The sequence below is a fragment of the Lemur catta genome, chromosome 2 (genome assembly GCF_020740605.2).
Source record: "Lemur catta isolate mLemCat1 chromosome 2, mLemCat1.pri, whole genome shotgun sequence".
Classification (NCBI taxonomy): domain Eukaryota; kingdom Metazoa; phylum Chordata; class Mammalia; order Primates; family Lemuridae; genus Lemur; species Lemur catta.
Genome location: NC_059129.1, coordinates 114289509 through 114302496, shown reverse-complemented (window position 1 = coordinate 114302496; position 12988 = coordinate 114289509). Strand labels below are relative to the sequence as shown.

General features: G+C 40.3%; 1 protein-coding gene across 7 annotated transcripts in view; it reads right to left on the bottom strand.

Annotated features, from left to right (window-relative positions):
- Positions 1–10441, bottom strand: part of TPD52L1 (TPD52 like 1) — a 78272-nt gene extending 67831 nt beyond the window's left edge. For 5 of the 7 annotated variants that reach the window (XM_045544292.1, XM_045544297.1, XM_045544293.1 and 2 more), the window contains exon 1: positions 10133–10352. In XM_045544292.1, the coding sequence (XP_045400248.1) occupies positions 10133–10151 (19 nt within the window). In that variant the 5' untranslated portion in view covers positions 10152–10352. Of the gene's footprint in view, positions 1–10132 lie in introns of all 7 variants that reach the window. The other 2 variants (XM_045544291.1, XM_045544299.1) reach the window with 1 other exon arrangement.
- Positions 10442–12988: the final 2547 nt, after the last annotated feature.

The following is a 12988-nucleotide window of genomic DNA, read 5'->3' as shown; positions in this document are numbered from 1 at the left end:
TACATTTTCCCCCTTTCCTTTTCCATTGTAAAAATGGTATATAAACTCTCAAATCTTACCACTCCTTGAGGTATTCCTTTCTTTCTGTGATACTCTCATGCAAATAAAACTTAAAAATAAATAACTTTGTGGGCTTTTTTCTCCTGTTAATCTGTTGTCATTTTAATTCACAGGACCCCAAGCAGTTGGCCTAAGAGGGTGGGGGAAAAGTTCTTCCTCTACTATAGTGCCTATAAGAGCATTCCAACCAATTAAAATAAACTTTACAGGTAGCATGGACATCTTGGAACTTCCCGTTGGAGTCCTGGGATATCTAAAAGAGAATAATAGGGGTCAAGATCTATACTTTCCTTTTGGCCTATCCTAACTCTTAAGTCAGGGAAACCATCTTTCCATGATGTCTTTGTGTAGAAATGAAACTATTCTGGAAACCAAAATGTTGGGAAATATTTATAGACAATGCTGTTTTTAGCTCTCATTATTGCTGTTCTCAGCTCATTCATGTGTAAGGGGGAAAAATCAGTGAAAAACCACAAATATCCAACAGCCAGAGACATTAAAACTGAGAGATCTGAGAAGATCTCCCACAACCCCCATCCCAAATTGGCTTTTTCTTTTGAATGAATCAGTTCTGCTTCCATGAATATGCTTGGGAGATGGTTAAATGAATAAAACATATTCATGTAAACAAGTAATTATAATACTCATGAGACAATAAAAGGCTTTCTTTTTTTGGGTACTCATTGAAATTAGTCCTTTCAGCCAGCATCTAAAGAGTACAGATCTTCCTTTCTGGAAATAAGCACACAGATTCTATGAGTTATTTATTTTGAAGTCCTGAGATTATTGGATACAGATGAACACCAAGTGCAATAACATATTTGAACCATTCCATATTTGAGCTGGCTTTTCCTTGCAACTAGTGATAAAATTCTATACTGCTCCTAAGAATCACATGTCATGTGACTTTCACAGAATTCTTCATCTTAAATCAATTGGTTCCATGCTCCTCAACAAGATGCTCTTGCTATTGATTGACAAAAGAAATTTCTAATTATAAGAAAAAATGTATTTTGCAATTTCCAAGGAGTTGAAGAGGAGTCTATATTTTAGATATATGCCAGGGAAAAAGTACTTTGTATAAGATACAAATACACATGGGTAAGTTTGGAGATGAGGTGTAACATACACATGCATTTTCAGTGTATGGTACACGATCTGGCTATGGCCAAGTGCCAGATTCTTGCCTTTTGAGAAAGAAGCAATATGACTAAGGGTATTCTTGGAGATTTCTGGTTTTATTCTGGGAATTTCACTTCCTCTGCATCAAAATGCAGCACTTATAAACGGTTCACACTGTGAGAAACTATTTAAAATTCATCTTTCCTTGAGGACCCAAAGCTTCCTTGTAGCCAATTCAAATTCATTAGACTCTTCTACTGCTGTCCTTGATACATTAGCAATGATTCTTAATCTAATGCATATATTTTAAATAAATCACAGTTTATTTCTTAAGTATTCAATGAAAAGTCCAATGATAGACTTGAAAAATCCACATTTTGGGGTCATCTTTTATGCATTCTTAACTGCAAAGTGACTTAGTAAATTTAAGAGGTGGCTTCAAGGTGTTGTTGTGGGCATTCCAGAACATTCCAGTAGTGGTGAATATCTGCACACATGGAGAGCAAACCAGCTGATGACTGAGGCAGGTGTCTTCTTTTCTTCACTTGCCAGTGTAGGCCCCAAAAATTTAACACAGAGATTATTTAGAGTAGCTTGGGGACAAATTCTCTGACTGTTGATTTCTTTCAACAATTTTATTAGTTATTTTCCTAAAGTAGGTATTGTGCCAATATGTTTGGAAGAAGGTTAAATGAATAAAACATATTCATGTAAACAAGTAATTATAATACTTAGGAGACGAAAAAAGTTTTCTTTCTTTCTTTTTGGGGGAGGGGTACTCATTGAAATCAGTCCTTTCAGCCAGCATCTAAAGAATAGAGATTCTAGTTTCTGGAAACAAGCACACAGATCATATGATTTTTATTTATTTTAAAGTCCTGAGATTACTGAATACAGATGAACACCAAGTGGAATAACATATTTGAACCATATTTGAACTAACTTTTCCTTGAGGTGGTTGTAAAATTCTACACCGGCTCCAAGAATCACATGTCATGTGACTTTTACAGACTTCTCATCTTGAAAACCAAACTAAAATAGCACGCTGTTGATAAATGAGCTTTCCGCCCAACTTGTCATATCATGAGGCTTGTTCTTAAAGATCTCAGGGACACTGAGTTCCATTCATATTCCCAGACCTAGACCCTGGCCACATATGGAATGAACAGTGCAGTTAAACTCTGCCCCTTTAAAACCTCTTTGACCATGCAGAATACAAAGCAAAATCGTTAGTTGTAACTTTGCACACTAACTGCTTATGCATACCAATGTAAGGAGATGCTATAGAATGGTAATTAAAATCCAAAGGTATATGAAGTCAAACTCCCTGATTTCAAATCTCAGCTCCAACACTTCCAAGCTGTATGAGCTGGATTGGAGAAAGTTTTGTAACTACTCTGTCATTCAGTTTCCTCATGTGTAATATAAAAATAACATTATCTTCCTTGTGAGTTTGTCGTACTAATTAAATAACATATTTTTTAAAAGTGCTTAGCATGGTATCTGACATTTAAAAATATTATCGCTACCGTCTCCCTAAATGTGAATTAGCTCTAGTTCACTCTAGCACTCTAAAAATCCCATTGGGATGGAAATAGATCATCCCATCAGTTCTACGTGCAATTACCCCCAGGGACGACTCTCAACTCTTCTTTGCTGCCCTCCTGAAAAGATGATCCAAGTCAAGCTCATCTTTGTTTCCGCTTTGGCACATGTTGCCCAGTACACACTGAGGCACAGTACATTTTAGTTAAGCTCACACTCTGGACTCAAAAGGACCTGAAGTTGAATCTTGTCTTCCTCACTTAATTTTTCTGACTTTTAGTTTCCCTGTCTATTGAGTTTTATAAGTTAAAAGTAAACATATCTGTCTCATGGCATTGTTATAAGGTTTCAGTAAGATAATGCAAAGGTTTTGGCATATGCTAATAAAAGCAACAGCAAATATTTATATACTTCTTACCATGTGCTAGGCACTATTTTAAGCACTTTGCATGTATTAACCTGTTAAATCCTCATTATAATCCTATGATATTGGAACTATTATTTCATATTACATATGTAGAAATCAAGGCCCAGATAGATCAATAACTTGTTCATGGTCATATTAATGGTAAGTAACATACCAGAATTAAAATCTACGTAGTTTGCCTTGATTCTGGGATCTTAATCACTATACCCTACTGCCTCCTAACAGTACATGTTTGTTGAATATTTGCCTTTGCCATTACTACAGTAATTAATAAATATTTGTTGAGATATTTAACAAATCAATATTTGCTGAAGTATTTATTTATTATTTACTATACCTTAGTAAGTAGCAAATCTTATTGTAGGTCACAAAAATGGACTCTTTTGCTTATCAGTTTTTTAAGAAACATCTCGGATTCTGCCTACCCAATTAAGAAAATAAGATGTATCTTAGGCAAGGCAATTTGCATAGGTTCTGATATATTATAATATTTATCACTTGTATGATTAGATTTTAAAAGAATTTTAATTATATCAATAGCATGTGATTTGTTCAAAATGACTGACTTCATCTAACATATACATCATCACCTACTTTAAAACTTTTACTTAAAGGGGAAACAAAACTATAGGAGGCAGCTTTGAAGGCAGTATGGATAGTTTTAATAATACTCTTGAAAATCATATATCAAAATGTATACCGGGTAACTTACACAGTTTGAGGCTTATGATTATATTGCCTGGTCGCAATATAAAATTCTAAATATAAAATGCAAAATAATTTTCTTCCTTGGCTAGCCTGATGCTTATAATAGAGACATACTTTCTTTTCTTGAGCTTCACTTTACTGCACTTTGCAGATATTGTGCTTTTTACAAACTGAAGGTTCATGGCAATCCTCCCTTGAGCTAGTCTATCAGCACCGTTTTTCCAACAGCACGTGCTCATGTTGTGTCTCTGTGTCACATTTGGTAATGCTCACAATATTTCAAGCGTTGTCATTATTATTACATCTATTATAGTGATCCATGATCAGTGATCTTTCACGTTACTATTGTGATTGTTTTGGGGCACCATGACCCGCACCCATGTCAGACAGCAAAGCCAATGGATAAGGGTTCTGTGTATTCTGACTGTTCCACCAACCAGCTGTTCCCCCATTCCTCTCCTCTCTTTGGGGCTCCCCATTCTCTGTGACACAACAATACTGTAACTAGGTCAATTAATAACTCTACAATGGCCTCTAAGTGTTAGAATGAAAGGAAGAGTCATACATCTCTCACTTTAAATCAAAAGCTAGAAATGATTCAGCTTAGTGAGGAAAGCATGTCAAAAGCCAAAATAGGTCAAAAGCCAGGCCTCCTGTGCCAGTCTGCCAAGTTGCAAATGCAAAGAAAAAGTTCTCAAAGGAAATTAAAAGTGCTACTCCAGTGAATACATGAATGATAAGAAAGTGAAACAGCTGTGTTACTAATATGGAGAAAAATATGATTGGTGTGATAGAACAAGCTAGCCACAATATTCCCTAACCAAGGCCCAATCCAGAGCAAAGTCCTAACTACCCTCAATTCTATAAAGGCTGAGAGAGGTGAGGAAGCTGCAGAAGAAAAGTTAGAAGCTGGCAGAGGTTGGTTCATAAGGTTTAAGGAAAGAAGCTGTCTCTATAACATAAAAGTGCAAGGTAGAGTAGCAAGTGCTGACTTGGAAGCTGCAGCAAGTTATCCAAAAGATCTAGCTAAGCTCATTGATGAAGGTGGCTACACTGAACAATAGATTTTTCAATGTTGACAAAACAGCCTTATAATGGAAGAAGATGCCATCTAGGACTTTCATAGCTAGAGAGAAGTCAATACCTGGCTTCAAAGCTTCAAAAGACCAGCTGACTCTTGTTACGGGCTAATGAAGCAAGTGATTTTAAGTTGAAATCAATACTAATTTATTATTCCAAAACTCCTAGGGCCCTTAAGGATTTAAGTGTTATTATTTAGGAAATACAATTTGTAAGGGTATAGCTGACATAGATAGTGATTCCTCTGATGGATCTGGGCAAAGTAATTGAAAACCTTCTAGAAAGCATTCTCCATTCTAGATACCATTAAGAACATCTGTGATTCATGACAGGAGGTTAAAACATCAACATTAACAGGAGTTTGGAAGTTGATTCCAATCCTTATGGCTGACTTTGAAGGGTTGAAGACTTCAGAGGAGGAGGTAGCTACAACTGTGGTGGAGACAGCAAGAGAACTAGAATCAGAAGTGGAGCCTGAAGATGTGACTGAATTGCTGCAATCTCAAGATATAACTTGAACAGATGAGTTGATTCTTATGGATGAGCAAAGAAAGTGGTTTCTTGAGATGGAATCTACTCCTGGGGAAGATGCTGTAAACATCATTGAAATGACAACAAAGGATTTAGAATATTACATAAACTTCTTTAATAAAGCAGTGGCAGGGTTTGAGATGAATGACTTTGAAAGAAGTCCTACTGTGGATAACATGATATCAAATAGCATCACATGCTACAGAGAAATCTTTCACAAAAGGAAGAGTCAATTGATGAGGCAAACTTCAATGTTGTCTTATTTTTAGAAACTCCCACCACTGTCCCAACCTTCAGCAACCACCACTCTGATCAGTCAGCAGTCATTGAGGCAAAACCCTCCACCAGCAAAAAGATTATGACTCACTGAAAGTTCAGATGATTATTATTTTTTTAGCAATAAAGTATTTTTTAATCAAGGTAGGTACATTTTCTAGGCATAATGCTGTTACACACTTACTTGACAAACTACAGTATAGTATAAATGTAATGTTTATACTTACTGGAAAACCATAAAATTTGCATGCCTCGCTTTATTGTGATATTTTGTTTGTTCTGGAACTGAACTGGTGATCTGAAAGGGAACCTACAATATCGCCAAGATATGCCTGTATAAAAGACTGCACCTGCTGCTATTTGGCAGGGGGAGGAAGGGTTATTTTATTGTTTTGTAACAAAATACCATACTTTGTTTGCAGCGCAAGAATTTGCTTTCCATGCAATATCAATAAAAAGGATATAATTGTATGCATTTTTCTAGAGCTTCATTCTTTGTTTCATTTTCTTTTCTTATCCTTATTTTCTTTCACCTATTTCTAATTTACATTATCTTACTGTATTTTATATATCCGTATAAACTGCCCTAAGTCCTTCCTGGAACAAGATAAGAATATGTAAATGTCCTATGAGCAAAGTATAATGTAAGGTATATATGGCATTTTCATTTAATGAAATTTGAAAAGAGGTAGGATTAATCTGACATTTATTACTTTAAGTCATTCATGGACTCCTGAGAATACTCTTGAGAGGATGTCTGAATATAAAAAATAGTTATTATAGTAAACGGAATAATGGTCTCCTAAGATATCAGGTCCTAATTCCTGGAACCTGTATATGTTACCTTATATGGAAAAAGGGTCTTTTGCAGATGTAATTAAATTAAAGGTATTGAGACAAGGAGATTATCCTGGATTACCTAGGTGGGCCCTAAATTAAATCACAAGTGTCCTTATAAGAGAGAGGCAGAGGGAGATTTGACACAAACAGAAGAGAAAGCCACGTAACCAGGAAGATAGAGGTTGGAGTGATGTAGCCAAAGAAAGTCGGCAGCCCCCAGAAACTGGAGGAGGCAGAAACAGATTATTTCTCAGAGTCTCCAGACAGAGCGCAGCCCGCCAACACCCCAATTTCAGCCCAGTGACAATGATTTTTGACTTCTAACCTCCAAAGTATAAGAGAATAATTTCTATTATTTTAAGCCACCAAGGTTGTGGTAATTTGTTACAGCAGCCACAAGAAACTAACACAGTTACTAATTTGAGAAAAATGTGAATGTTAAATGGAGAGAAAGTTTTCCTTTTAACATTAAAGCATTGGGAAAGGCAAAAACAACAAAGTTATTTCCATTTAGAATAATGCAATATTGAAAGATAGCTTAAAAGGATCAGGAAGTTTTTATTTTGAAGGACTGCCATATGTTTCTGGGAAATGCAACATTCCCAGCAAATTCCCTCTCTAGCATATCAATTGTATTAAAGCAGGACTCTCCAGCACCAGTGGCAAGCACCTGGAAAGCTGTCCTCCCATGGCCTTCTCACCCCACACTGTCCTCCAGCCCCTCCTCACTGAATCACTGCACTCATAATCCCGGTTCATGTTTTCCCTCCCACCATCTCCCCAGAATGTCTTCTTGTTTTCCTGGAAGTAATCTATTCTTTCACAAAATCAAAGAACATATTTGCAGAATTTCACTTAAGGGCAAGTTTCTAGGACCTGCTGGGGCATTAACTGAGCTATATATGTAAACAATGTCCCCAGCACCTGGGTGGTCTCCTGGATGGTACAAGGGGACATCTTATCAGCACCTGCCTATTTAACCTTAATCATCTTTGCTTGTCTCTAGATTAAGAGGCAGAAAGATAAGCCATCTCCACTCCAGATAATTCTAAAATAAACTGCACTGAAGGTAGAAACTTATACTTCAAAAATCACAGGAGTGTCTTAGTTAGAGTATCTAAGAGTCAACCATTCATTTAGCCAGAAGAAAAAAATGTGCCAAGTAGAAAAAAAGATTTTTTAATATAAAGTATAGTTTGTGAAAATTTTTATTATTAAAGAACTTAATAGGCCTGCTGCTTAAATGACTAAAAAAAGTCTGAAATGAAAAACTTAAAATACAGGGGACATGAAGATTTATGAGTTAAACATCATCCATTTGGTTGTACAAGTAAGAAGCTGCCTCCTTCATATCATAGCCAATCCAAATTATTTTCATTTTCCTTCTTAAGAATTTCTTAAATCTGTTCACTTTCCTCATATTCATTTGCCTTTTTACTAGTCCTCCCCACCCACAAAGGTTCCATCCAGGCATGAGAGGGAGGGGAAGAGCACCAAAGGACGGCCGGAGAGGCGGGCAGGAATTTAGGTTATCTTTCCTCTAAAAGTCCTAGGCTTGGAGTGGGAATGGGGCACTCACAGCATCAACTCTGCTACTCCTTACATATCTGGCTGTAAACAAGGAGTTTAATTCCACAAATGTTTCCTCTCTGTAGAATGGGAATGAGAACAGTAGCTACCTCCTGACCTCATGAGACTGCTGTGCCCATGAAAGGAGTCAATAGATGTAACACACAAAAAACAGGGACAGGGATGTCATAAACAATCTGTGCTCTTTTGATTATTGTATACCAGGGTTTTAGTTTTGCAGGCTTTCCCTGCCCTCTGGGGCCCTCTTCCTGGCATTAACACAGTAGCAATTTTACATTTTATTTATCAAGTAGCTATCAAATTAATGTCTGTCTCTTCCTCTATTGTAAATTTCATGAAGCAGAAATCAGGTCTGTTTTTGCTCGTCCTAGCACAGTGCTTGGCAAAGGAAAGCACTGCAATATTTGTTAAGTAATCTCAGGAGTAAAGCAAACCAGTGGCACCAGTGGTTCCTGATCTGCAGCTTCAGATGTCCTCAGAATTTGGATGCATGTTTGCTATCTGCTATAGTTCTTTTCCGACCTCACTGAATAATATTATAGAATCACCAGGGAAGCTTTCAAATATACCCATGCCCAAGCCCCAGCGATTCCAATTTGTTTGGGATGGGATTGGCCAAGGCCAGTATTTAAGACTCCAAATAATTTCAATCTGCAAGACACGGCGGAAAACTCCAGTGTTGTTCCCACCTGCTTCAGCTCAGGTCTGAAGGCCTCCAACCTGACCTCTGCTTTTGAATTTGACCCCCACCCTTGGTTAAATTTTCCTTTCCTATTTACATAATGGAGGCAAAATATTGGAAGCGGCAGCTTTATGGGCAGGATCTTGGCTGACAGAAAGAACCAGTATGGTTCCTGCTGTTCAATTGTAATCCTGGCAGAAAATCTGTTGGGTGACTCCAAGCCGGAGCATTAGCCAAACGGTTCTCATTCAGGACGCTTCTGCCCCTAGAGGGCGAGCACATAGGGTCATGAACCTCTTTTTTTTTTTTAAACAGGCTTTTATTTATATTCAAAGCTATCAGAGAATTTCCTACAGTATAGAAGAAAGGAGGATAAGATTGCTTTAAAGGCTCAACTCCGCGATCCATCCCTTCTGGGTGTTGCTCCCAAGGTGGATTCCTGAGTCAATTTCCATCCTACCTGTCACTCGCTCCACGCCCGCCCACCTCTGCCCCTTTCCACGGTCCGTTTACACCCATTCTTGAACGATTCCATTGCAATTCCCCAACCCTGGTCCTAGCGTGACCGCAAGAAACGAGACCGCCCTTCTTGAAGCCGCCACGGGCTCCTGGAGCAGGCGGCCCCGAGAGCGGGGCGCAGGGACGGGGCTGCCACACTGCGGCGGCCGGGCCCCGCGCGCCCGGGAGGCAGAGGGCGCTCCCCGACCGCGGTAACCCGGACACACGTGCAGATCCGCTGGGCTTCGGGGGGCCAGTAACGCTCGTCTCGCTTCGGAAGGCGGGTCCCCGCGCAGGAAGCCCCTCGCGTAGCCGGGAGACCCGGAGCCACCACTTCGGCCGGTCCCCATCCCCCCACTTCCCAACTTGGAAGCCTCAAGATGCAAGTCCGCAGCCCCGGGTGAGGGGAGGCGCGTTTCCTCCCCGCTCCCCAAAGACAAGGGAACCAAATGCGGATTCCGGACCCGGCACAACAGGTCCTTCGCGCACCCGCGGGGCTGTGGAGGTTTGGGGCGACCGGGCGGAAAGGGCCAGAGCGTCCCGTGGGCGCATTTTCTGCGAAAGGACCTCTCCCCTTACCGACCCCCAGACCCACAGCAAATCCTGAGTTTGGGGGAGCAGGCACGATCCTGAAGGAGCGGGTAGGAGTGGAGTTCCTGACGCGTAGGATGGCACCAATCCCTTCGGTCCGACAGCAAAGTTAGGTGACGCGGGGAAATCGCCGTCATGCGCGGCCCCGGACCGGACCCTTGGGGCGAACGGCGACCACTCACCTTGTGCCTGCGCCTCCATGGTGGCCGACCTCGAACTGAGCGCGGCGGGGACGCCCGGGTGCTTCGCACAGCAGGTGGCAGCGCTGCCCGGGCTCAGAGCGCAGCCGGCCCCGCCGCTCGCTGCCCCTCCCGGCACGCGTGTCGCGAGCGCTGCGTGGAGGGGGCGGGGGACCGCGGGCGGCCACCACTGGCCTCTTCTGGTTACCCCCGCCCCTTCCAGTCCACCTGGCCCAAGCCGAGGGGGAACGAGCTCGCCGCCGCGCGCCACCTGCCGGCCGCTCTGCGCAGCAGGAGGAACGCTCCCCCTCCAGGCGCGCCTCGGAGATATTGCGCGTTCTTCCAGATCACTGCAACAAAGCGAGTCGCACGAATTTTTTAGTTTCCTGGTATATATGCATAAGTTACGTTTACACTATACTGTAGTCTATTAAGTGTGCAATAGCGTTATGTCTAAAAAATGTGCAAATGTTCATACTTAAAAATCCTTTTTTTCCTAGCAAATACTAAGGAATAATAATCTTTTTGCTGGTGGAGGGTCTTGCCTGAATGTTGATGGCTACTGATTGATCAGGATGGTGGTTGGTGAATGCTGGGGTGCCTGGGGCAACTTCTTGAAATAAGATAACAACGAAGTTTGCCCCCTCAGTTGGCTCTTCCTGTCACCAAAGATTTGTCTGTGATGTGCGATGCTATGGGATACCATTTCATTCACAGTAGAATTTCTTTTAAAATTAGAGCCTATCTTACCAAACCTTGTCACTACTTTATCAACTAAGTTTACATAATATTATTAGTCCTTTGTTGTCATTTTAACAATGTTCACAGCATCTTCTCCAGGAGTAGATTCCATCTCAAGAAACTACTTTCTTGTTCATCCACAAGAAGCAACTCCTCATCTGTTCAAGTCTGATCATGCAATTGCACCAATTCAGTTACATCTTCAAGCTCCACTTCTAATTCTAGTTCTCTTGCTCTTTCCCTCACATCTGTAGTTACCTCCTCCACTGAAGTCTTGAACTCCTCAAAGGCATCATGAGGGTTGGAATCAACTTCTTCTAAACTCCTGTTAATGTTGATACTTTGACCTCCCCACATGAATCATTAAGAATATTCTTAATGGCATCTAGAATGGTGAATCCTTTCTAGAAGGTTTTCAATTACTTTGTCCAGATCCAACAGAGGATGGTATAGCCTTATGGAATATATTTCCTAAATAATGAGACTTGAAGGTCAAAATTACTCCTTGATCCACAGGCTGCAGAATGGATGCTGTATTAGCAGGCATAAGACAGCATCAGTCTTCTTGTACATCTCCATTACAGCTCTTGGGTGATCAGGTACATTGTCAATGAGCAGTACTATTTTGAAAGGAATCTTTGCTTCTGAGCAGTTAAGTCTTAAAAGTTAACTTAAATATTCAATAAACCATGCTGTGAACAGATGTACAGTCACCCAGGTTTTGTTGTTCTATTTGTAAAGCATAGGCAGAGTAGATTTACCATAATTTTTCAGGGCCTTAGGGTTTTCAGAATGGTAAATGAACATTGGCTTTAATTTAAAATCACCAGCTGCATTAGCCCCTAACAAAAGTGTCAGCTGGCCCTTTGAAGCTTTGAAGCCAGGTATTGACTTCTCCTCTCTAGTTATGAAAGATGCCTGTATGGCATCTTCTTCCAAGATAAGGCTGTTTAATCTACATTGGAAATCTATTGTGTGGTATACCCACCTTCATCAGTTATCTTCCCTAGATCTTTTGGATAACTTGCTGCAGTTTCTACATCAGCACTTGCTACTTCACCTTGTACTTTTATGTTATGGAGATGGCTTTTTTTCCATCAGTCTCATGAACCATCCTCTGCTAGCCTCCAACTTTTCTTCCACAGCTTCCCCACTGCTCTCAGCCTTCATAGCATTGAGGATAGTTAGGACCTTGCTCTGGATTAGGCTTTGGCTTAAGGGAATGTTGGGATTGGGCTGATCTTCTATCCAGACCACTCGAACTTTCTCCATATCATCAATAAGGCTGTTCTGCTTTCTTATCATTCTTATGTTTGCTGAAGTAGGACTTTTAATTTCCTTCAATAACTTTTTGTTTGTATTCACAGTTTGGTTAACTGGCACGAGAGACCTGGCTTTTGGCCTATCTTGGCTTTCTCCATTCCTTCCTAGCTTTTGATTTAAAGCGATGGAGGTGCAACTCTTCCTTTTACTTGAACGCTTAGAGGTGATTGTAGAGTTGTTAATTGGCCTAATTATAATATTGTTGTGTCTCAGAGAATAGGAAGGCCAAAGGAGAGGGAGTGAAATGGGGAAAGAGCTGGATAGTGGAATAGTCAGAACACAAATAATATTTATTGATTAAGCTTATGGTTCATGGCATCTCAAAGCAATTACAATAATTGCATCAAAAATCACTGATCACAGATCACCATAACAGATATAATAATAATGAAAAGTTTGAAGTATTGTGAGAATTACCAAAACGTGACACAGAAACACTAAGTGAGCACATGTGTTGGAAAAATGGCACTGATACACGCTTGACACAGGTTGCAATAAACTTCCAGTTTGTAAAAAATGAAATACCTGCAAAGCACAATAATGTGAAGCACAATAAAATGAGGTTTGTCTGTAAATACTTGTTGCTACTGAAGTTGTCCTTGAGCTTGGCAGTACAGGGACAGATGCCCTGGTAAGAAGAAGGGAACACGGGTTTACAACACTGACCCATTGCTTCTAGAGGAGACGGAAAGTTAGGTTCCTACAAACCTTGGTTCCAATATTTTTGTCAACTATTCAATCCATAACCTTGTTTTATGTATGTGTCTATTTAAAGAACTTAATGTATATCGCTGC